At 48.4% G+C, this 23,164-nt stretch overlaps 1 protein-coding gene and 1 long non-coding RNA gene across 4 annotated transcripts in view; one reads left to right on the forward strand and one right to left on the reverse strand.

The window, feature by feature from the left end:
• wit (kinase protein wishful thinking) overlaps positions 1-15,939 on the reverse strand; it is a 121,794-nt gene extending 105,855 nt beyond the window's left edge. For both annotated transcript variants that reach the window (XM_055071239.2, XM_055071238.2), the window contains exon 1: positions 14,859-15,939. In XM_055071239.2, coding sequence (XP_054927214.1) covers positions 14,859-14,910 — 52 coding nt within the window. In that variant the 5' untranslated portion in view covers positions 14,911-15,939. The remainder of the gene's footprint in view (positions 1-14,858) is intronic.
• Positions 1-23,164, forward strand: part of LOC140218624 (uncharacterized) — a 101,838-nt gene that overhangs the window by 56,888 nt on the left and 21,786 nt on the right. The window contains exons 3-4 of one of the 2 annotated variants that reach the window (XR_011894832.1): positions 10,372-10,470; positions 12,762-12,886. This is a non-coding gene — a long non-coding RNA (uncharacterized lncRNA). Of the gene's footprint in view, positions 1-10,371; positions 10,471-12,761; positions 14,062-23,164 lie in introns of those variants that run through there. The other variant, XR_011894831.1, reaches the window with a different exon arrangement.

Here is a 23,164-nt window from a genome sequence, read left to right on the forward strand (position 1 = left end):
TAGAAACTCGCGCGGACGCTTCCCTCCGATGCTCGGCATGGCTGGCGGCGCGAAAGGAGGAAAATGAGTCGCGCAGACGACCGATCAAAAGGCAGCGACGTCGGCCGCCGTTATGAGCGCGCATTCCTTGTAACGGTCACTCGTCGACGACCCTATCAAAACAGCGCCACTGGCTCGCTGCCTGAATTCTGGGCGCCGCAGAGGGCCGTCACGCACCAACCAGCCGACGCAATCGAAAGCCGAGGATACGCGGAGAGAGGTGCGGGGCAGGCGAGACGAGGGAGAAGGCGTGACGATATTTCGGCCCCATTCGGATTTCCTTATGCATGTGGAGTGTAGGAAGGAGGTTTAAGTAAAAGTTGCAATAGCTGCGAGAAATAAAGAAAGAGAGGGCGGGGGGGGGGGGGGGGGGGGGGCAGAGGAGCAAGCAAGAGTATAGTAGAAGGAAAATAGTACGCGTATAACAGGGCACAACGCTCCGTCCGTTATGGCCCCACTACTAAGAGCCGCCAAGAGGAAATGGTAACTATATAGCTGCAGCCCATCGTCATCTCTCTTCATTTGCCGCGCAACTACAGCGGTGCGAAACGAGAACCACCCACGCGGCTAACTTTTTTTCTTTCTATTTACTTGAACCTGTGATGTCACGATGCCACCCTAGCTTCTATAGCCACGTATACATCGTCGCAATGTTCAATTTCCCACGGAGGGTCTAGTTTCCTCTTCATTAATAATAGTAATAACAAAAAAAAAAAAGCCCTTGATCGCGAAGCCCTTTATACGCAGCAATGATGGTTGGAGAAGGCACAGCTGGCATAAGTTATCCATAACTGCAAACGGCATCCATTAGACCATTCAAAGCGGACAAATTCGATATATGATTTTATATCTTATGTGAATTTGTTACGTTGTTTACAAGAGTTCTGCAAAAGGTGCATTTCCATATTACCCATTTTTTTGAGATTCATATGTAACATATCACTTTTGTCTGCTTTAAATGTGCTATTGGATGCAATTCACACAATTGTGATATCATTCTTTGTTGCCGAAAGACAGAGTTGTAAACTTGATAGTCTCGTTTTCTGAAAATTTTAGATTTTTGATAATGTTTAATAAAAAATTGACGATATAAAGCAAAAATTCGAAACCAACAGTCACTAGACTTTACGTTATTCTTTTAAATGCAACAAACTTTGTAAAATTTGGTGCAGTTGTTGCTGAGAAAAACGAATTCTCCTTTTACATGTATTTAGATAAGAGCACCCGAGCTAAAGCTTCCTCTTAAGTCTGCAATGAAGCCCCGCCCACGCCCTCATAACCGCCAGCCTCTGTTCCTCCGCGAGGCTGCAAATAATTCGTATTTCAAACCTCTTCTGTTACCCAAATAAGGCGGTAACTACAAAAATAAAATTATTAGAGCGTAATTTTATACCTTTCCCCTTGCCTATTATAGTGGAATGGCGAGTGCCTAATTCATTATTGAACAGAAATAACATGCTTGCTTCGCTACAACTATTTGTTGGGAAGTTTCACTTCATTTGGCAGTGAAGTGTCATGAGTAAAACGGGTTCAGCAGTGAAATGAACTGCACAGCAGACTTTTGAAAAGTGAAATGCTCAGGCTCGCTACATTTTGTCCATGTCTGTTGCACAGCTCATTGTTTCCGCCGATGAAAAGAGTTTTAAAGAACAGCAGACGCTCCGGAGGTATCAAGTACGACGCCATATTGAAAAGGCCGCATGACGACGACTTTGTTTGCTTCTGTCATTGGCTGGCGGAGTAACACAACTCCGCGTGATCCGTGTGCCTTTGTTGCCAACTACTGTTTTTAAGGTTTGATTCTACTAAAGCCATCTTTATTTTACACTTTCGCTTCTTTACTTGTACTTGGCAGTGTTCTTCCTGCGCTTCTTTCCTGCGCGAGTCCATTTGGCGTGGTTCTTTGTTTGCCAAGTAAAGGAGACGTGTATCGCACAGGCGTACCTGTAAAATACACCTTATTTCATTTCTCTTTTGTGGGTTTACGCGTTTTTATGGCGAATGGTGGACGTTATTCACATTTGTACTAGTAAAGGTACCCCCCTCATTCGCACAGAACAGTTAGCTTGGGTTGGCCCTCCCCCCCTCCCGGAAAAAAAATCCTGGGTACGTGCCTGCAACACGTCATTTTAGAATGGGGCCGTTTGCACGTGAAAAGACTGTATTCAAGCACAAAGACAAAATATATGAAAATAATGCGTGTAACCACTGCAATTAAACAGAGCTTTCCGCATAAGGAGTGGACTGAACAAGAGATAAAATGAGGCATCGCATTTCAACAAGAGAGAGAGAAAACAAGGGTAGGAAAGGCAGGGAGGTCAACCAGAACAGCATCCGGTTTGCTACCCTACACTGGGGGTGGGGTAGCAAACCCCACCCAAAGTTCACACACAGCGTTAATGATGACATTCATCTAGAGATCACCCTGCGGACATCGATGTGGAACTGGTGGCGAGTCCGTAGACGACGCTTCACGACGACGGCATGGACGGACGAGGCATATTGAGGACGACAGGGTGTATAGGCCACCCAAAAGTCTAGCACCAAAAGCGCCATCAAGCAGGCGACGGGCTGCGACACGCGACGGTTGAAGTGTAAAGAGAGCGAAGTGTGCAAAGAGTCACAGCCCGTCGCCTGCTTGATGGCGCTTTTGGTGCTAGACTTTTGGGTGGCCTATACACCCTGTCGTCCTCAATATGCCTCGTCCGTCCATGCCGTCGTCGTGAAGCGTCGTCTACGGACTCGCCACCAGTTCCACATCGACGTGCGCAGGGTCGTCCGTCCGTCCGTACGCTCTAGTTATTAGCCCTACCTGGTTCGCGTTTCAAATGTCGGCGAGAGTTTACACGAAAGCCGCAGCTACTGTTGCAACAGCCCACTAGAAGACCGGAGGAATGGAGGGGAGACAGCGAGATTGTCGGGCCGCTTTATTTCACTTTCTGTGTCCGAAAGAAATAAACTCCAATCAATCAATCAATCAATCAATCAATCAATCAATCAATCAATCAATCAATCAATCAATCAATCAAAAAGCTTTATGTACCACCCATAACAGCGGCAGCTCGGCCGCTAATCCCGACAACGATAATGACGACGAATACGATAATAACGGCGAGAGGGCTCACACTTCGCGAAAACGGGATCGGTCGTCCTGGGCGCGGACAAGTGTGTGTGTGCGCAATTTATTCTTCACAACTTTAGCGAAAGAACAAAGCCGCCGCTACTGCGACATTGCAGAACGTGACAGCGAGTGTGGTGCAGATTTTCTTACTGCTACAGACCCCTAAAATTCTGAAACACGGCGTTCAACTATTTCACTCGCGGCGGGAACGTCTCATCACTGGCTGTATACAAATTGTACAAGAGCTCCGCGTGGGCACTATCGTTCCGCGTGTTATCACGTTATCTACAGGCTTTTCGTGGCACGTGTACCATACGGTGATGCCCGGCGAACGCGTGACGTACGCGGCGTGCGTGTATATACTAGTCGAAGCTGCCACAAAGGGGGTGTTTCCTGCTGGCTTAGGCCGACATATACAGCGAGCGTTCAATGCGAAGTTGTTATTCGGTCTCATATTTGCTATATATATATATATATATATATATCGGCCGACGCCATGGCACTTCCGTCCTTCATCACGCTCGTAGCTGCGCCTGTCATTGTGTGCCGTGGAGGGATAATCAACCGCAAGTATACATAAACGGCATACATCCAATACGCTATACAAACCCCTGCGTGTTATATCGGTGCACGACTCATTCTCGTCCTTTTCTTGATCCCCCCCCCGCGTACACAGAAGCTATTTAATCTCGTGTGTGTACCTTTCGGCACTGCGCAAGGCCAACAAACGCGAAAGTACAACCTACAGGGGTGTCCGTTTGAACAGGAAAGAATGGGAAGAAAAAAGAAACGAGATTGCACTGCGAAGAGTGGGTGAGGAAGAGATGAAAAAAAAAAAAAGTAAAGGAAAGCAAATGCCCGCGGCGATCGCAAGAAACGAGAGACAAATACCAATGCTATATAGTGTCGATTCCTTCGAAAGGCCCACGCGTGTTCGGCGCCAGAACTTGCTGCACTTTCTCTGCGTCCCACTGTATAACTTCGCGAACCTCATCTGAAATAGGGATCGTCGGGCAAACAGTCGTGCGCCCGCAAGCAAAGCGGTCTCCGCACCGCCGCGCGGCTCTTTTCTTGGTTTATTTTATTTTACTTTAGTTTCAGTCCCCTTCACATTGGCGAAACTCTGCTGCAGCGTCGCCGCGCGCTCGTGCAAATCGCGCATATATCGCGGAGTGCAAACGTACGCACGCTCAGGCTCGCTCGCGAAGCGGGGCCCCTTTCCAAGTGCTAGTTACGCGCTATGTGTGTGCGTTACGCCGGACTCACGTCATCACGGGGGAGGGGGTCATTACGTCCTGCGGTTTATTCAACACCGCGCACGCGCGAACGACGCCTTTGGCGATGTCTCTCCTTCAGACCGGATGAGCCCTTGCGACACTTCTTAAAATTCGTGACGGAGTATCCAGAATTAGGCTCCTTTGTCATGGTTATTCATTAATGTAGTATTCATGTTCCTCTAATACCTTATCTTTATTTTACGAAATTATTTTTAGTGTTTATTTTAGTATTACTTTTTTTTTTCTACTGCCGCCCGATTTGTGGCGTATACCCGTAGTGTAGGTTGCGCCGTATCACGTAGGACCGACCAACCAATCTTTCGATGGCGGGTGGCGGTGTACATGTGCAGGATAGAGCGCGGAGAAAGAAAATTATAAGTTATACATAGACAAGAAAGAAAGAAAGAAAGAAAGAAAGAAAGAAAGAAAGAAAGAAAAGTCACAGTTTCGCCTAAAGTGACGAACAGTGTCCGTTCCTTTGGCGCAACACCGATTGAATTTTAGGCACAGGAACCTTTACGATGCTATTTGCAATTTTGTGTGCGCAACAACCATTGCATGCTGGTATATTTTTTTTTCTTCTAATAGTCTCGTGTTTCCTTACAGCAATATTTAGATATTAGATTGTTATTAATTGCTAATTCCGTTTCGTGTTCCTCATTTTTTAAAAAGGTCTTCTTCAACTCGCGCGACGCCAGATTCATGGCCGATCCACCATCAGAGTTGGTTGCTGATAAAAGCTGTTTACGGTATTTTTTTCTGACAATAATTAATATTGAAGTAGGTATTTCTAGGTAAAAGTAGCTTTTCATTCAGTTCTACTGCGGCGTTTCATCATGATCATGATCATCATCATCATCATCATCATTATTATTATTATTATTATTATTATTATTATTATTATACAACATCCAGGTAAATCGCTATGCCAATCTGGAGCCTATCCACCGGTTCCCGTCTATAAAATTTCGTGCTTCTTTTTTTAATTTGTGCGCCCTAGATTTTGTGATGCTCTGCTTCGCCGAGCGCGGCTCACCGAGTTGCTCTTCCCAAATGCCGATTACTTTGACGGTCACTGACTGTAACAACAAAAAAAAAAAAGGACGCCTGGCAAGCGCAGGAGAAGCAACTTGCGACATCACGCACACTCGCATTACTGGAGGCAGCCATCTTGGCAGTTGACTTAATTGTCTCGACTGGTATCGCCGATCTCGGGTGAAGTCAATTGCCGTTTTGATGTCAATAACAGTTGGAGCTGACGTGTGGCACCGACCGCTTAAGTGCGATTGACCTAACGACCGTTCAACTCAAAGGGAGCTGAAAGAGCACGTGCAACAGCGGTACACGGACACCGTCACTCCGCTAACGGCAACTCCGAATTAACTGCAATTGGATAGATGTAATCCACAAATGTAATCTAATGTTCACCTGCAGCAGAAGACACGAACACAGACGGGGACGTTTCAGAGCGCTTTCTGCGAGTTTTGGCGAAGCGCACAATGCACTGAGGAAACGAGAGTTAAAGCGCAAAATGTACGTATGTATAGACTCAAAGCCTTCTGATTGCTCATTACAAGGTGAATGTGTGCGTTAGTACGGCGAACAGCCACACAAAAGGGAGAAGAGGCGCCGGCTTGATGTGAAAGGCCTGTCCCAGCCCGAATTGAGAAAAGCAAACAAAACAGAAAGTCTTTTGTCTTCCAACGTGCGCTTGACTGCTTTTATACCGCGGCTGAAGGCACAACTACGTAATTACTGCGAATGCTGTTAGACCGAAGAAAAAAATGGCAGTAGAAGGCATTTTCGCTTATCGCAGAAATAAAAAAAAAATAATAATGATAAAAAATAATCATCAAGAATAAGAACGCACATACGCAAAGCATTCTCTCCTGTAATATTACGTTGTCTATACGAAGCCGAACGAAATTAATATCTTCGCACGCGGCGCTTTGCGGATTCTTTTCATTCGCGTCCTTCGAACAATAAATTTAAGGATATATATATATATATATATACGAAAGCATAGCGGATTCCCACAGCGCGGGCTGGATATAATTACTCGCGCCGTTACGCAACGGTATGGAAGGGAATTCCTACACGAACTGTCTTTTTTTCTCCCAACTTCGACTTTTCGAGAAAAGGCTCAGAAGGGCGTTCCAAGAAGCCGCACCTCGCAGCCAGGTATAATTGAAGTCCGTGGCGCAACTGTACACGTTCGGCAGGCCATATAGTATATGCAAAGCAGGGCGGTGACCTTACGGAACGAATGCTGTAGATGTATTAACGAATCAAGGTGCCGCGGCACGCGATCGAAACAGAGCGCACAACCGTGTGTGTGTGTGCCTATATACAACAGCAAAATGCGACAACGCCCGCTCGGTAACGCGTTTTTCGCGTCACCGGTATACGCTGCGCACAGCACCTATTCGTGTTATTTCCCCTCGAACGCCGTTGACACCTGCATGTATTTTCCTTCCATCTTTCTTTCTTTCTTTCTTTCTTTCTTTTATGCAGCAGTGTCGGCTATGACGAACCAAGACTTATCTATATTAGTATTCCGCTTACTGTAAGCGGCCACGGCTAAGAGATCCTGCATAGGGACAATCGAAATCCTTTCTTATCGACTGCTATTTCTGTTACCATGCTATCTTGCGAACTATTTTTTTACCTTTGATTTCTTTACTTTTCGTGTTCCGTCATTATGCCAATGCTTTCTACGCAGTTTTTCTCATATATAATTTAGTTACACGAGTGCGCAAGTGACACATATACAAACAGAAACAGACGCATTCCCAGCAGGAGGTGCTGTGCAGACTTTGTGAACTGGTGGTCGTGGTACAATAGAAGCAAGAGCGAACAAAAGACCCTTCGACGGTTGAAAAGCACCTTCAAAAGAGTAAGCGTAACGTTTCCACACATACGTTCTCTCTTCGTATTTCCTTTTTTTCCTTTAGGAACGTGAGGATTTATATTGCTCACTTAACAAACGGTTTCTACTTTCGCATAAACCATTTGGTAGCAAAAAGTTAGCAAAACCGTTCTAGCGTACAGCTTTCCTATTGTTTATCTCACAATATACTGTATTTCATACCATACACTGCATGGTGTCTATTAAGGAAATGGTTTCCGCTAATCGTCGTTCCACCTTCCAGCCCTTTCGGTCGACGACGAATTACACTCCATGAATGACACTCCTACGACGAATGACACTCCGAAGCCGTTCCTCACACAGGCCCCGATGGAATTCGTAGATGTGAAACTCCATCAGATATTAGTGAGTTTTAGAAAGGAAAAAGCGGGGACGGAAGTCGTCTAGCTTGCGCACGCACGCACGCGCACGCACGCACACGCACGCGCACACACACACACACACACACACACACAAACATGCGCGCGCGAGAGAGAGAGAGAGAGAGAGAAAGAAGAAATGCGCGAGCGCGCATGCGCAGAACCCGCACTTACCTAGGTTTTTTTTTCCTTTTTTTTTTAGTATGCATGGCTAACAGCGAAACGTAAGTTATGGGGAACCAGCGCTGGAGTTTTCACGGCGCCTGCAGCGCCGCCCTGGCGGTCAGAACGTGCACAATGCAGCCTCCCCCGCGGACGAAAATTGCGTTGCGTGCCCTGAAAGTCGAAGGAAAACAAAAGGGCGCCGACGATACTGTTGCGTATACAAGTGCCACAACTAAGTCGGGATGAGGGAGGATGTATCCTTCTGCGTCTTTCCATCTAAACCCTACGAACAAGAACGGAGGCGGCGTTGGATCCAAGCAGTCAGGCGAGCGGAGTAAGCTCCCGTCTTGTCACCCTGTCAAGCGGTGTCGGGCTGGTTTCTAAATCAAATTTCGCGTGTATCCTTGGTTTATTCGATAGTGAAGACGGTCAGCCATGGCAGACAGTACCAAACAGCAGAATCTGCAGTCGGTATTTCGTCGGAAACAAAATGAGCAATAGCATGCACCATCCGGCATATGTACCATTTTTCCTTCGCAATGCCACTGCCAAGCCCCTTCCAACGCCACCGCACCAAGTGAACGATACGAAAGGTAAAAATTATCCATTCATTGCCAAGAATTATGTGGGAGGGAAGCTGCCTTGTAATACGAGTTGTATGCGCATAGTGCCGGCACACGCGCGACTAAGCCACCTATGTGTTTATAAAAATGCGCATGCGGATGAGGAATCGGCGCTGAGATGCATCCGGCAAGTTTATGTAATTTGTGCCAAATGTAGCCAGGATTGTTACGGATCAAGCAGCGGAGCACTCAAACCATGCTTGCGCGAGTCGTGATGCGATAAAGCTTTCTTCTCCATTGACTGCTGTGGCGAAGTAACATCAGAATTTTTGTGTCTAGCCAGAGAAATATGGAATATCTTCAGGCCAACTAATACTTACGAAACCATAGCGCAGCACGACCGGAGCCATAACTGCTAGATCTGCGAGGCAGGCAGCCACGCAAGCATGGCATCGATACACGACGCAACCGTTAAAGAAACACACGTGCTCGCCGCGACGCACTGTGAAAAATATATAAAGCTTAAAAAGCTTCTTTCGTCATTTCTTCACTTGATGGCGCTAGCTTCTTTACAAAAACTGTCCACTTGAAGCGGCGCGAAAACGGAAACATACGAACTATAATACGGCTGCGTATGTGTGTGTGTCGTCTGGTTGTGTGGCTGGAATATGCCGCGTTTCGTCGCCAGGGCGGCGTGCAACGCACTCTTTTCGACGCGCCGCCTATCCAGCGCTGGTTCCCCATAGTCCCTTATATCTAAACAGCCTGTCTGGCTGAGCGTATAAGAGAGAGCCTCTGAACTGAGGAGGCTCCTGACGCGCAATAACTCATTCTCGGTTCAATGAAGTTGCTTATCCGTCTTATGCAAGTTACTACGAAAGACGAAGACGGTAGGAAGGGTGGATGGGATGCGTTCCAGCTCCACGGTTCGGACAACGGAATCTCGTACGCGAGGTCGTGCGCTCGGATTTTTCTTTTACGATAACAATCACGCATGCCAGACGATCACTGGCATTGCATAAGGGGCTGCAGCCTGTACGCGCTCGCGTGTGTGTGTGTGTAAGATCGGAGTCTGCAAAGTGTTACGCCTTGCAAACGCGCTATAGCGGCGCGCTCGTCGAACGCGCCGGCCAAGCGCGCGCATCTATCAATCCGCACGCCCACAAAAGAATCCAAGTTTCTCAACAAGCGAATCCCTCAGCGGCACGCAGCGGCGAGGGCGCAAATATACATCCAGCGCACAAGAAAAGGCGGACACCCGGATGCGCAATGAGCAAAAATAAACGCCAGAAATTCCTTCCGCGGAAAACACGAGAGAAGCGCGCAACGGCTTCCGCGGTACTGATGCAGGCAAGCTCTTCTTGAACGACCGAAGTAAACTGAGGGTCTATTGTCTTCGCCCTGAGATAGGAAGATACAAGCCTTCTCGTGGGAGCGTGCGCAGATGGGAGGAGACATGAATTTATTGCCTTCTCGACCGAAGATAACGAGATTGAGTTCAACGTTTCGGCACGAATTGCCTGTAATCACAGGTCGTGCGTTAACTGTATACATTACGCGTGACATGTACTTGCAATTTTATGTTGTGCTATTAGCATACGTAAAGCTGGTTTCTTCTCAAAGGATTAGACGTTTTTTTCTTTATACAATTTTGGGATAACGAGCTCTTCAGTATAGCCACACTTCATGCACTGTCGCAGTTAATAAACAAGAGAAATAGAAGAAGGGACAACGGGCCATGTAATGTCTACACGCAGCAGGTAACCGGTGGCCTATTACAGTAACAGAATGAGTGCCAAGGAATGGCAAACAGATTCAAGGACGACAGGAAACTGGACGGTGCGATTACACGAGGAAACTTGCAGGGCGTCAGCTGACGCGAGACAGTGGTAATCTGTGATCACTTTCGTCCTTTCAGTGGAAATCCACGACATGCCGGTGCGAGAACTCCAGGGAGGCGCCGGCAACACATCTTTGCTTTTGGCGTGTCTTCTGGCTTGGCAAACTTCGTATCACCGTGAGTGTGGCCGTTTAGCTAACAGTCTGCTCGTACAGCCCGAATTAATGTTTCCGTTTTGTTTCCCATTTAAAGTCGCCGATCTACGCAAAATGTTTGTCCCCGTCAACACTTGATACGGAATAAACACGTGTTCGGTGTGTGTGTGTGTGTGTGTGTGTGTGTGTGTGTGTGTGTGTGTGTGTGTGTGTGTGTGTGTGTGTGTGTGTGTGTGTGCACACGCACGCACGCACACACACACACGCACACGCACACACGCACACGCACACACGCACACACACACAAAAGATGACCCTTTTTTTGAAAAATATGTATTCGCCCAAACCGCTTTGGGCGAATACATACTTTGGGCCTTCCCTTCAATTTATGCGACCAGCACGCCCATTATTCCGCTCTCTTTGGTTTGTGAAATCAACTCCGCCTTGAGTTTTAATTTGCTACCGGCTAGGCAGTAGTGTCATGTCAAGAAACCGCGTCGCCACCTCTAGCCTAGCAACAGTCTATGCCTGAACCTCGAGGCCTCTCGAGGACTGCGATAATCTTAAGCAGCGGCGTGTGGTCCTGAAGAAAACTACCAAATTAAGCCGGCTTCCGGCGCGGACGTCCGGCTGCGTTCGGGGAGCGCTGAATTTCCGGCGCTATGACGGATGACCGACCTTGATTGCGGGCTTTCCTACGCCTTATGCGGCCCAAGCCGTGGCTCCGTTTCCTCAAGTTGTCGATTGCTTCAGAGAGGCGCCGTAACGGAAAGCTCTGGAATAACTATGGATTAATTTTGACCCCCTTGTTTTCTCTGATGTAAACGCAACGTACGGTGCGCGATTTTTTTTTTTTTTTTTTTTTTTTTTTTTTTTTTTTTTTTTTTTCATGTCCGCTTGAAATGCGGCCGCCGCGGCTGGGAATGATCACTGGATAGCTTGGTTATGGAAGGGGCTGTTGCGGTACGTGGAGAGGGGCATCTTGAGGGCCGCTGTAGCTGGTAAGTTGCACACGTGACCCTTGATAGCCGAAACCGCATTGCCACTGTTGTCCAATGCAGTGCGTATAACTGAGTCTCTCGTTTGCCAGGTTCACAACGCTGGTCACTCCGCCACAATTCCTAGATATCTTTATCCTCGGTCTTACGCCTAAAATGAAAAGTCGAGCGCTTGAAACCTTATGGTGCCTACGATGTGATTTGTTACCTCACTCACACGACTTAATCTAAACTTTTGTCGAGTAATGAGAAAATATGAGAATAATGCTCAACCAAAAACAATCCAGAAGCCCTCCCAAAGTGCTTCTTAACAATTACCTTCGAATAGGCATCCTTTTCAAAACCCTCACCGCGTCAAAGCTTTCAAATTCCAGTGATCTTATTGTTATTTCGTTTGCAAACACACAAAAAAAAAAAACAGTTAATCACCGAGAAGAGCAAGTGAGCTAGTCAACAACTGCAACTGTCAGTTATACACTGACGCAGTTTATTGTTTTCGGGGTCGGCAAAAGCTTCGCTTACACGAACCCGCTTACATGACGCGAGCAGACAGAGTCAGAGAAGTCGGGATGACCCAGACCGGTACGACCGCGTTTACACAATTATTGCAGAAGGCGAGTCGAATCGAGAGAGTCGAGCCAACCCTTGCAGGCGCGTTGACCCAGTCAGCACCGACGCTTTGTTGGCCCGGCGAGCTGTAGCGTTTACACGAACCGGAGGAACGAATGTCGGCTCAACAAGTCGAGTCACCCCAACTTTGCAGGGTTCACGTAAACGTAGCTTACGAGACATTTCTGGTGCGACATTCGTCAGCGGCCTGTACAACATTGTCGCTATGCTTGAACGCGAAATTTCAAAGCCACGAAGCTTTCCAGACTCTCAGGTATATATATACGCCTGTTTCCCTATTTCGCATGCAGGCAACGTTACACACCAAACACGTTGTTACCAAGTTATTGATAAACATTCAGTTGTGTCTCTGTTGCCTTAATTGTTTTTGACTTCGATAGAATGTCTGTTGAATAAAGTTGAATATCATGCGTGATTTTTGCAAGGGAATGCACATCAAGCGTTCGCTGTCCACGGCGTGACACACCTGTATGTTGATATCGTTTCCCCCCAAAAGAAAAATAATAAGACGAAATAAGGAAGCTGCTATGGGCAATATAAGTATATCCTGCACTTTCATAATGTGTTCAACCTCAGCCCGTCACGCTTGAAACCGCAAACTTTTAAACACATTGCTGTTGCATTAAGGCATAATGCGCTACCACATCAGTGTCGGCAGTAGAGCATTTTATTCCTCTATCCTCAGATTTTGGAGGCGGACCCTTCAACTGTTCGCGCCCGAGAAGATGGCGGTCATCGGGTCGAATGAATTACAACCGCGTCGCTGAAGAACAAGCTACTTTCCAGGCGATCACTTTCGGCGCCTTTGAGGTATACAGTGTGCCACCAACCATTATGCCTAACGCCTAAGTTACTTAATCTTTTACTTGTGTGTGTCAGGGGCGAGCGAAAATGTCGGCTATGTAGCCGTCATTGCGCCAGCGCTTGGGAAGCATCATAGTCCTCATTTGAGAACGGCCGAACACATTTTCTATAGTGTCCTAAGCCTCTTGGGGTAATCAGTATATAGGCAAAACTTGGACACAGCTACAGAGGCAGACGCAGGTACACAATGTAGAGCCAAGAAAGAAACTACACACTACTAAACCTCTTCATGCAATAAATAAGAGCTTTAATTATCGCACTATATTTATGTTTCGCTCATTAGTCATTGCCAATTCGTTGATGTAGATATCACGAAAGTCGGCACCCGCTTGGGGCGACAGGTTCATCATATATGCTGACACGCGCAAGAGCCTGAAGCTAAAGGGTGTAGTAACGTGCTGAAACGCTTTGCAAAAACCTTACTGTTGCAGACTATAAAGTCAACCCACCAGGTAGCGCGCTTATCGACTGAGATACATATATTTTCTCCGTGCAAAATATCGTGGCTCTTGAGGGTTTGCGGTTACGTATCGCATTATGGCACCGAGGGAACGGTAACAGATTTGATTGCCGGTTTCCAAAATCTTCCCCTTCTTTCTTTCGCATCAATGAGCCTTCGCGTCTGCCCGGTTATGCTTACCATGGAGGCAATATACCCACAGTACAGATGTAGCGCCGGGAATATACTGTAGTACAGATATGAAGGTCTTGCTTTTAAATGCTAATGTAACCAAGTCGCATCATAACGCCTTCAAAATAAAAAAAAGAAAGAAGAAAAGGGAAAAGAATCGCTCTGATATGTTCATAAAAAAAGAACGTGGCTCGGAAAGGTAAAATGAAATTTCCAACACCTTCTTGAATTTCACCCATACCAGGATGAAGTGGCTACAGCTATGGGGACACTTCATTATCTGAAACCGTTCGTACAGTAGCGTGATTATGCAGCAGCACGTCGTGATTAGGCTTAGCAGAAAATGTGGTGCAACAGACTCGCTTGGCTTACAGACCGTGTCTCACTAAGAAGCAACTGGTATTCAGATACCAGCAGCATTTGCAAACGCCACCGCCTATCGCTTTGCCTAAGCAAACATCGGATGCTGTGAATCACTACGACACCTGTATAAACGTTCCCGTCCTTGGTACTTCATGCCTACTTCTGCTTCCATGAATCACGGGGCTAACTTGGACGTCACAGCAAGCCTTACAAAGGTCGCCGCTCAAGCGATGGAGTCTTTTGTACGTATACAGCCTTACATGTTGCGTTTTCGATTTTATGATACTGGACTACTTTTCTAAGAATTCAAGATTGGAATAGAATCAGGGACGAGAACCGGCGTATTTAGCATGGTATTACTGATGGAAATTTGGTCTAGTGTGCCCTAGTGTGTCTATCATACTTGCTTACATGAACCACGTTAGGCAGTAGCATTGACTTCAGCTCGGCACACTGGCGCTGACCTCGAAAGACTTTGGGACTCGTTATATGGATCAGGACGAGGTAAGCCATCGTCATCTGTCCAGATGTATGCGAAGATATGCCTAAAGAAAATTTCAGGCAGTGGGGCACTTCTTCGGACGTATGGTATCGAGCATGGTGTCCCCAGCTTGCATGTATATATATATATATAATGTGTACGTGTGTGCGTGTGTAAACGAGATGGTGTAGCGGTCCGATTTTTATTAATCATAAGAAGCCAACAAACAAAGGCACCAAGGAGAACATGGGGGAAATTACTTGTACTTACTGATTGAACTAAAGAAGTGGTAAATTAATGGCAATAAAAGTATATATATATACCCTCTTTTTTCTTTTGTCAGGACACTTGTCTAGACGAAAGATTCTAGAAGAGTGATGTACAATACAATGAGAAACACAGCGCGAAAATCCCCGATGGAATAATTCAGAAACAATACTCACGGATGAGCGTAGCCAACAGAAGCACGACGACGAGAAGTCGTAGCGGAGTCATTTCAAGAGCACAGCACCGTGGACGTGGTCGTCCCAATTAGAAAGAAAGTACGCGCTGCTTCGACACAGTTGTCATCCGTCACAAGCCACGAAGGTCGCTTCGATTTCCGTCGCCGCGGCTGAGCGACCTTTGCATACATACAGCAGATTCGTATCACGAGACATACGTCTGTCTAAATGGATAGCACTTGAACCAATGAATGGCATCTGACACGAAGAGATCTGGGCGTAGGAAAAAAGGAGGGGTTATCCTCAGCTTGAGTGAAAGAAACCAGCGAGCGAGAACCTCCAGGCAAGGGAACGACACTTCACACACACACGCACTCGGCATCCAAACGCATGCGCGACTCGTGCCGCCGTTGTTGACAACAGCAGAGCGACGAACCTCGTCGTTGCAGCCGCTTTTCGTAGAAATCCGTCTCGCGGCCAGGCATGCGGGCAGAAGCTCCAAGCGGTTGCTCGAAAAAGTCATGCGCGGTTTGTCCCCAAGCGCCAACAGACAAAATTCCCCCGACAGGTGCGCACGCGCACCAAGCCCCGTGTGCACGGAACTTCCCGGCACTTCCTATTCAACAAACTCACTCGTCAGGGCGATCCAACGAGCACGGAAAGCCAGCCGACCGAACCAGAACACCAGCCTCAACCTGGCATGCACGCACAGTCAGTTCCGTTAAACGGTTAGGCCTACACACCCGCCGCGCAACCAAACAAACCCCTTGAAATCAGCAGCTGTAGTAGTAGCTTGTCTGCAGACGCAGCAGCGCCGATTACTGCTGCGGTGAAGTGCACGGACGACCGGTGGGCCACGTTGTCGGCAGCGATCCGAGGCGATGTGCGGGTCGCACGGCGCCGCATGATCTTCGCGGCCAGGCCCGACGGTGTCTACAAACGCAAAACACGGCGGCGGCGCAACAACGCAGACACGACGAGTCGGCTCCCGGCGACTGCTCGCAGCCAGTACGGCTGCCGCTCCGGCGGCATTCTTCGCCAGACTGGCGAGGCTGGCTGGGCGAGCCGTCAGAGGAGTCCACTTTGAGCGCGCCGCCGGGGGGGGGGGAGGGGGGGAGGACGCCGGAGCGCCCTTGGCGGCATGCTGTGGCGTCGGCTCGAAAATCGAAGCCCCGCGCCGCCGCCGCCGACGCCTGCTTTGTATATGAATTGTTGCAGTCGTTGTTTAGCTTCCCCTCTTCTCGCCGCGCGTGTATGCGCTAGAGGAGAGGGTAGACCTCTGCCCAATGTTGCGCCATCTCTGTATCTTGCATCGCTCGCGTCCTCCGCTGGTTGTGCCCACCCACCTGTGCGCTCCTCCACGAAGTGTCCTGCCAACACGTTGGTGCGGACTACCATACTTCCCAGGATGACTCTTTCCCGAAGAGCTTTCTTTGATTTTTTGCGTTTCCGAAACAATTCAACCTGTTTGCGGCGGGAACGAAGTGCAGGCTTTGCGTGTTTTGTTTCCAGCAACTAATCCAGCGCGACAGGCAGAAAAGGATCAAGTGGTGATCACGATGAGTGTGCATTTATTTTCAGGAGCAGGATATAGATTATTTGATGCTGTTTAATTGTGAGAGAACTGTCCTGTCACTCGCCGTACGGTGGCGATGAGGTCGTTTGTCGTAAACGTGCAAACGTCGCGCTCAGACATGCAGAGACCAGTTATGCAGCAAACAATATACATTTCGGAGTTAACTGATTAGAAAAGTGTCTTGAGTGCTGTAGTCTCGATATTGGCCAGACAGCAAAAGCGCCTAATAAAGTTCGTCGCTCCCTCTTCTTTTTTTTCTTTTTTTTTTCTAGAGTGGAAGAACAAGACCATATATATTCGCGCAGGCAGCGTTTCTTGCTGGTCGATGATATATTCCAAGAATCGAATTTTAAGTCTGCGCTTTCCTGGCATTCTTGCTGATTGAGCGTAGATAAGTGAGCGCGCCGTTCCGGCGTGTTTCTTCGTTATCGTGTTGTTGTATCAGGGCGAGGCTGCACGCTCTTGTGTACTTTATGACTTGAACAGCGGTACATAATTGCGGAAGGAAAGCGTTCCTCTAACGTGACCTCAGATGAGCGAACTGTGTTTAAGCGAAAATATTGACTAAGTCAAGACACTGACATGTAGCTTTATTGATCCCGGGCCCCCACTTCGCGCTCTCCGATTTTCCTTCGATTCATGCGCCTCTTCTTTTCAAGCACTTTCGACGTTGGGTGTAAATTCAGTTGCTTTTGTGCTGCAGGAGTCAGTGGCAGTTCCTGAACTGGAAGGTACTATGACATGGAAGCCTTTTTAAGCAACTTTGGTACTTTTGCACATATGATCTTCAATCGTCTGCTGCCTATTATTTTTGTTTTCTTAGTGTCGTTGTCGGACGATGGTCAGACTCTGACGTTATAAGAGTTAGGCCATCGATCTATAATGCGAGACTTGAAAAGCTCGTCGTCTGAAGAGTTCATAAACGGTTCCAGACTTGCGAATGAATCGGCGAATTCCTACAGAATATAGCGAATGAAAAACCGGAACTGCAATGCAGAAGAGCGCCGCAGTCACATTCCTAGCAGGCGCCCACGAGTGACGGTATTACCATGTATTACTCCACCTCACTCAAACCAGCATAAGCGAGAAATCTCGCCCACGTCACGCTAGCCTAAGTACTAGGGGCGTCTTGCGCTGGAGTTTGAGGTATAGTAGCGGCGCCTGGTGGCGGCCCGCGAAACGTTATCTGGTTAGTGCCAGCTTGGGTAGTATTGAGCCCGGGCTCTGGCGAAGCACGTTTCTTCTAGCCCGAGTTTTGCGTCGATTCGCACTTTTTTCGACCCTGTTGCGAGTGCGAAAAGGCTCGTCACTTCTCGCATACCACGCCGACCACGCTGCGAGCTAGCCGCAGCCTATAGTTTAACGAAAGCGGACTCTCCGTGGGACGCAATGCTGGAAGCAGAAGAAATCGACGACGCCGATCCGGAGAGACCTAGCTCAGCCTCGAAAAAGCGTCACCGTCGTTACTTCTGCGTCGTGGGCTGCCATGAACAAGAAGGCCTGAATCCCAACATCAAATTCTACCGTTTTCTTTCAAGGCCTCACGAAGCGGAGCATCGGGCGCGATGGATATAGCTGCAGTTCGTCGCGCTGGATAAGCGAAACTTCGCGCCATGCTGACTGCTTCGCCTGTCTTGAAGCTTGCTTTATTATCTGCGTTCTAAAATTCGGTCTTTTGCACCTAGAGTCGCGACGGCAGACCGACATAGCAGCAGGCATGGCTGGTGATTCACGATTCGAGACCCAGCCACAGCGACAATTAACAATTCGACCGGTGCGAAGTGGTGAAGTGACCAAATGTGTGCAAATGACCACAAATGGTCGGGCTGATTCGGTGACAATTCACTACCCCACTACGGGCAGCACAGGTTAGATAGTTAAATGTGCTCATCCTTGACCTCAAGCCAGCACGCTGAGGCAGCGCAGCAAGGTAGTACTGATTGCAGCACATCGATGTTCGAGCGCTGTCATTAAAAGCTACATCAAGCGAGCAGCGCACGTGCTCGCGCTGCAGCGCGATTCGCACGTACGTTACTGCGAGCTCATATGCATTGCATCAGTTATTTATCAGTTGCTAAAGGGACAGATGGCCGCTGCTACACTGCGGGCATAACTACTTGTCTAGCGGCATGCTGTCAACAAAGATTGTATAGGAGGCCCGCCGTTTCGCGGCATGTCGAAAGACCGCTGCTGTCGCGGCGCGTATACGATCGTGCGCTCGAGCAGCTACGCACACGTGATGTCTGCTTATCGCTGCTGTGAATTCATTTATAGCAAGCATTTTCTCGCGTTTGTGCACCTGAATCTAGCAGCGTGCCAACCTTACCTGAAGTTCAACTTCGTACGTGACTCGCTTCACTTGCGATTGACACCGCGCTAAAACTTCGCCGCTTGTTTCTTGAACGGCTTACACGTATTCGGCGTTGCATAATTTCTTGCCTTTACGCAGCGTGCCACCCCTGAAAAAATCTTCGGCGCCTGATATTCGCTGCAAGCCGTGGTACAACACAACCGAAAGTGGCGGGTCCCCATTGTAAACGTGCTTTCCGAAGCAGATGTCCGACCTTGGTACTACCCAGTTCAGGACAGAGGGCGCTTTTTAGCACCATTTTCGCAGCGCCCCCTGGGCAATGCAAGAGCCCCATAGGCGGCATGACTACGGCGCACATAGCGAGTGAAAATTAGCAAGTTCGTAAGTATTTATGCTGAAACTTCAGCGCAAAAGATAGACGAGAACGCAATGATCACGAGCACTGCAAGTGTCGTGTGGTTTGTGGCATGATGCCAACGACACGACGAGGACGCCATGGGAGCGGCACTTCGGTAACTGACGTCTACGACAGCGAAGATATGTACCTTTGTGGGTGGAACGCTGAGACCGATTGGAGGCGCTGAAAACCACGTAGTAAAAGACCGCACAGCCAAATGTGTCTGTACCACCTTTCGCAATCAATTATGACTACACCTGGCGACAACATTCTGTGGTAGCACGGCCAAGGCTACGTGGGAGGAGCCCATGCACATGTGTCACTACGCCAAATAGTGCGACGATATCGCCCGGAGTTTCGGTTTCGATTTCACCAGCGCAATCCGCGAAATCGCGTTTTTCGTAATTTTGCCATGCGAGCATGCGGTGAATATGTATTATCCATCTGAAAGCAACGTAAAGCTTAATTAAACGTGCATAACATTTATCGAAAGGGTACACATACTGTACTGGTATCCCTGTCCATTTCCCCGTCTTGCAACTCCATTACAAGGTGATTATGCGGGACATCTCGACACTTTTTGCGTCATTTTTCCACGTGGCCTACCTTCCTATAAGGCACCACTGCCTATAGATGCCTTCACTTCTGCTGCCGCGCCAGCCTCACATTCCCCAGACGTTTTCTTGCACACCGTCGATGACGCGCTTACGCCAGCTCAACACGATCAAGTTGTTGAACTTCTTGAACGTTTCCGTGCTTCTTTCGACCTCGGCAAACCTTACTTGGAGCGCACGTTAGCGGCTGTTGTCTGTATTGACATCGGTCACCATGCTCCGCTGCGCCAGTGTCCAACCATGTTTCCGCAGCCAAACGCCGCGTCATTGACGAACACGTTGACGACATGCTGAAACGAGATGCCATCCAGCCCTCCCACAGTCCTTGGGCGTCTCCGTTCATGCTGGTGCGGAAAAAGGATGGCTCAGTCAGATTTTGCGTCGATTACCACCGGATAAATTACTCAAAATGTTGTTCATCCTCTAGCGCGTTTCGACGACGCCCTGAATTGCCTGCAAGAAGCTGAGTTCTTTTCTTTGCTTGATCTGTGCTCCGGGTACTGGCAAATGCCCATGGCTGAAGCCGACCGTCCAAAAACCGCTTTTGTAACTCCTGATGGATTATATGAGTTCAATATAATGCCTTTCGGCCTTTGCAAACGCGCCTGCCCCTTTCGAGAGAATGATCGACGCTCTTCTCAGATGTCTTAAATGGCACACATGCTTTTGCTATACTTGGATGACGTTGTGGTGTTTTCTGCAGATTTCGAATCGCATCTCGCCCACCTTGAGCAAGTTCTTGTGTGTCTCGCGAAAGCTGGGTTACAACTAAATTTGAAAAAAATATATATATATATACATGTTGTTGCCCGTAAGCGGTCGATCCTAGGCCACGTTGTCTCGAAAGAGGGAATTCTGCCAGATCCTGCCAATTCAAGTATGCACCATCTAGCCCAAATGAATGTTGTCCTGAATACTGCCATACTTCGCGCCGTTGCTGAGTACCCCATACCCAAGCGTCTAAAGGAACTGCGAAGACACATCGGTATGTCTTCCTATTTCCGGCGCTTCATCCGTAATTTCGCCTCGATCATATATCCCCCTTGACGCAGCTTCTCACTGGCACGTCTGACCTCTCGGCTCGGAGTTCTGAGCGTGACGACTCATTTACGAGGCTCAGCCGGCTCCTTAATCACGTCCCCTCAAGTACTGAGCCAATTTGATCCCAATGCGCCTGCTGAGATTCACACGAATGCTAGCGCTGCTGGACATGGCGCCATTCTCATCCAACGGAAAGACGACTTTGACGAGTGCGTTGTCGCATATGCCAGCCGTACCCTAACGAAGGCAGAATTCAACTGTTACGGAAAAAAGAATGTTTGGAGATCGTTTCGGCAGTCGGCAAACTTCGTACTTACCTATAGGTGGCCGTGAGCTTGACATTGTCACTGACCACCTTGCGTAATGCTGGTTGTCATCCTTGAAAGACTCCACTGGGCGCCTCGCTCGTTGGGCTTTACGCCTTCAATTGTATGACATACGTGTCATTTATCGCTCTGGGCGCAAACATTCAGATGGCGACGCCCTATCCCGTTCTCCGCTGCCTTCTGAGCCTATTTGCTCACTAACTTCCACCTGCGATTTGACAGCTCTTGCCTTCAACGATATCCCGGCTGAGCAACGTAAACATCCCTGGATCTTTTCACTGCTAAGCTGAAGGTTCACTGCTCACCCCTCAGCTGATCCTCTCTCACGCACCGTTCGTCGTCCTTTGCCATTCGCGAAGATCTGCTGCATCGACGGAATTACCTCACCGACGGCCGTCGATGGCTCCTCGTTATTTCCCGTTATCTGCGCTGACACATCTGCGCTTAAGCTTTGCCTTTAAGAGTTGAACGCGATAACTTTCAAAGATCCCTGACTGCTTATCATGCTTCCCAGCAACTGCAGCATTTAGCAACTGCAGTAATGTTTAGCGGGAAACGCTCGCGGCGAACGATATATGCACGAAGGTGGGCTTTCTGGTAGAAACGCGGCCTCTTGCGGGGGCCGCGATGAGAGGGAGGCGAGCGCCAGCTGGAGATATTGCAAGGAACTGTTATGATAGACCTTTCAGGTGTGAGAAGCATTCAAACGGGCATTCCCATCTCAACATAATTTCCTTCTTTTCCGAATCGACGCCACCTCGTTCTCCACAAGCTGACACAAAAGGATAGAAGCAGAAACCGAACGTCAAGACGACGTGCCGCTTTTACCCGAGCTGACACCAAGGATGGGCAAAAGGGAAAGACAGGCTCCGGAGGAAGATGGCGACGACGACAGGACCGCCAGTGGTTATTTAAGGCCGTGCTGAACTTAAATAGCTGGTGAATAAGAACCGCTCGTGAGTCAGATGAGTGTCACATCCATGTACCAAAGAAGTGAATACAATCTTTTCTACTTTTTTTTCATCCTCACTATGCCCGGCTTCGTCGTCGTTTCCTGATTCCTGCGGTGAAGTCCCACCTCACTCGGTCGAGATTATATCAGAACCGGGCGCGCCGCTCAGTGGCCCCCAAGACATCCGCGCGCCGGCGCACGCCAATGGCGGACGCCGCGGATTGCCTGCGAATGTAGAAACGCCGGAAAAGGAGTTTCTTTGAGTTTTAGTGTAACAGAAATATTTTTTCTCGTGTATTCAAATTACAATCCGACGCTATCATGTCTGTAGGTTGTGTGTAAGTTGTACTTTACGATTTTTCTACGCATTTTAGCTTGAGAAATTCAACTATTTCAGTAACTTCCTTGCGCCACATGGAGGGCCTGGGTACGGGTGGTTCGAAAATCCTTTTGCCGAAACGACGCGGATTTTCTGCGTCACCCGGCCCTTAACGCTGTCGCGTTTAGTTACAATTGCTACGGTGTGTTTTGAATGGTTCATAAATCCACGATAGGAGCGACGCTACTTCGGCGTGCACTGACGTTGCGAGCCTTTTAACGCGATAGCGTTGAGGAGCCCGTGTCGCAGAAAATCTGACGTCCCGCGCTCGTAAAGGCGAAGCTTAAGCGTCCTCTAAATTTTTTTTTTCTATCAACTCGCGGACAACTTTCTGTAGCAATGAAGGGAAAGCTACGGGCGCGTGGCTGCTGCACACGTGTCGCGGTTGCTATAGTAGTACGCGAGCTTTTGACAGTGCTTTCGGTTGCTCCGAACAGACGCTGAATCGACGCAGCTTCGCGTGCGACGGTTTCGCGTTTGCCCAGACGCGGAAGGGAAAAACCGCAAGATATGTAAACTTTTACATTCAGTGATGTGTGTTATCTTATTTCACTGTTGCTAATGAGGTGTTTGTTTTCTCTTGCCCAGCTTAAAGTAACGTAGACGAAAACATGGGACTCCTTTCTGAAACGCTCTCACTTGTGCGCGCTTTGCCTTCGTAGGCTTCCCTTCATTGCCACAGAAAGTTGTCCGCGAGTATAGTCAGTTCT

This window comes from Dermacentor andersoni, chromosome 5, assembly GCF_023375885.2.
Source record: "Dermacentor andersoni chromosome 5, qqDerAnde1_hic_scaffold, whole genome shotgun sequence".
Classification (NCBI taxonomy): domain Eukaryota; kingdom Metazoa; phylum Arthropoda; class Arachnida; order Ixodida; family Ixodidae; genus Dermacentor; species Dermacentor andersoni.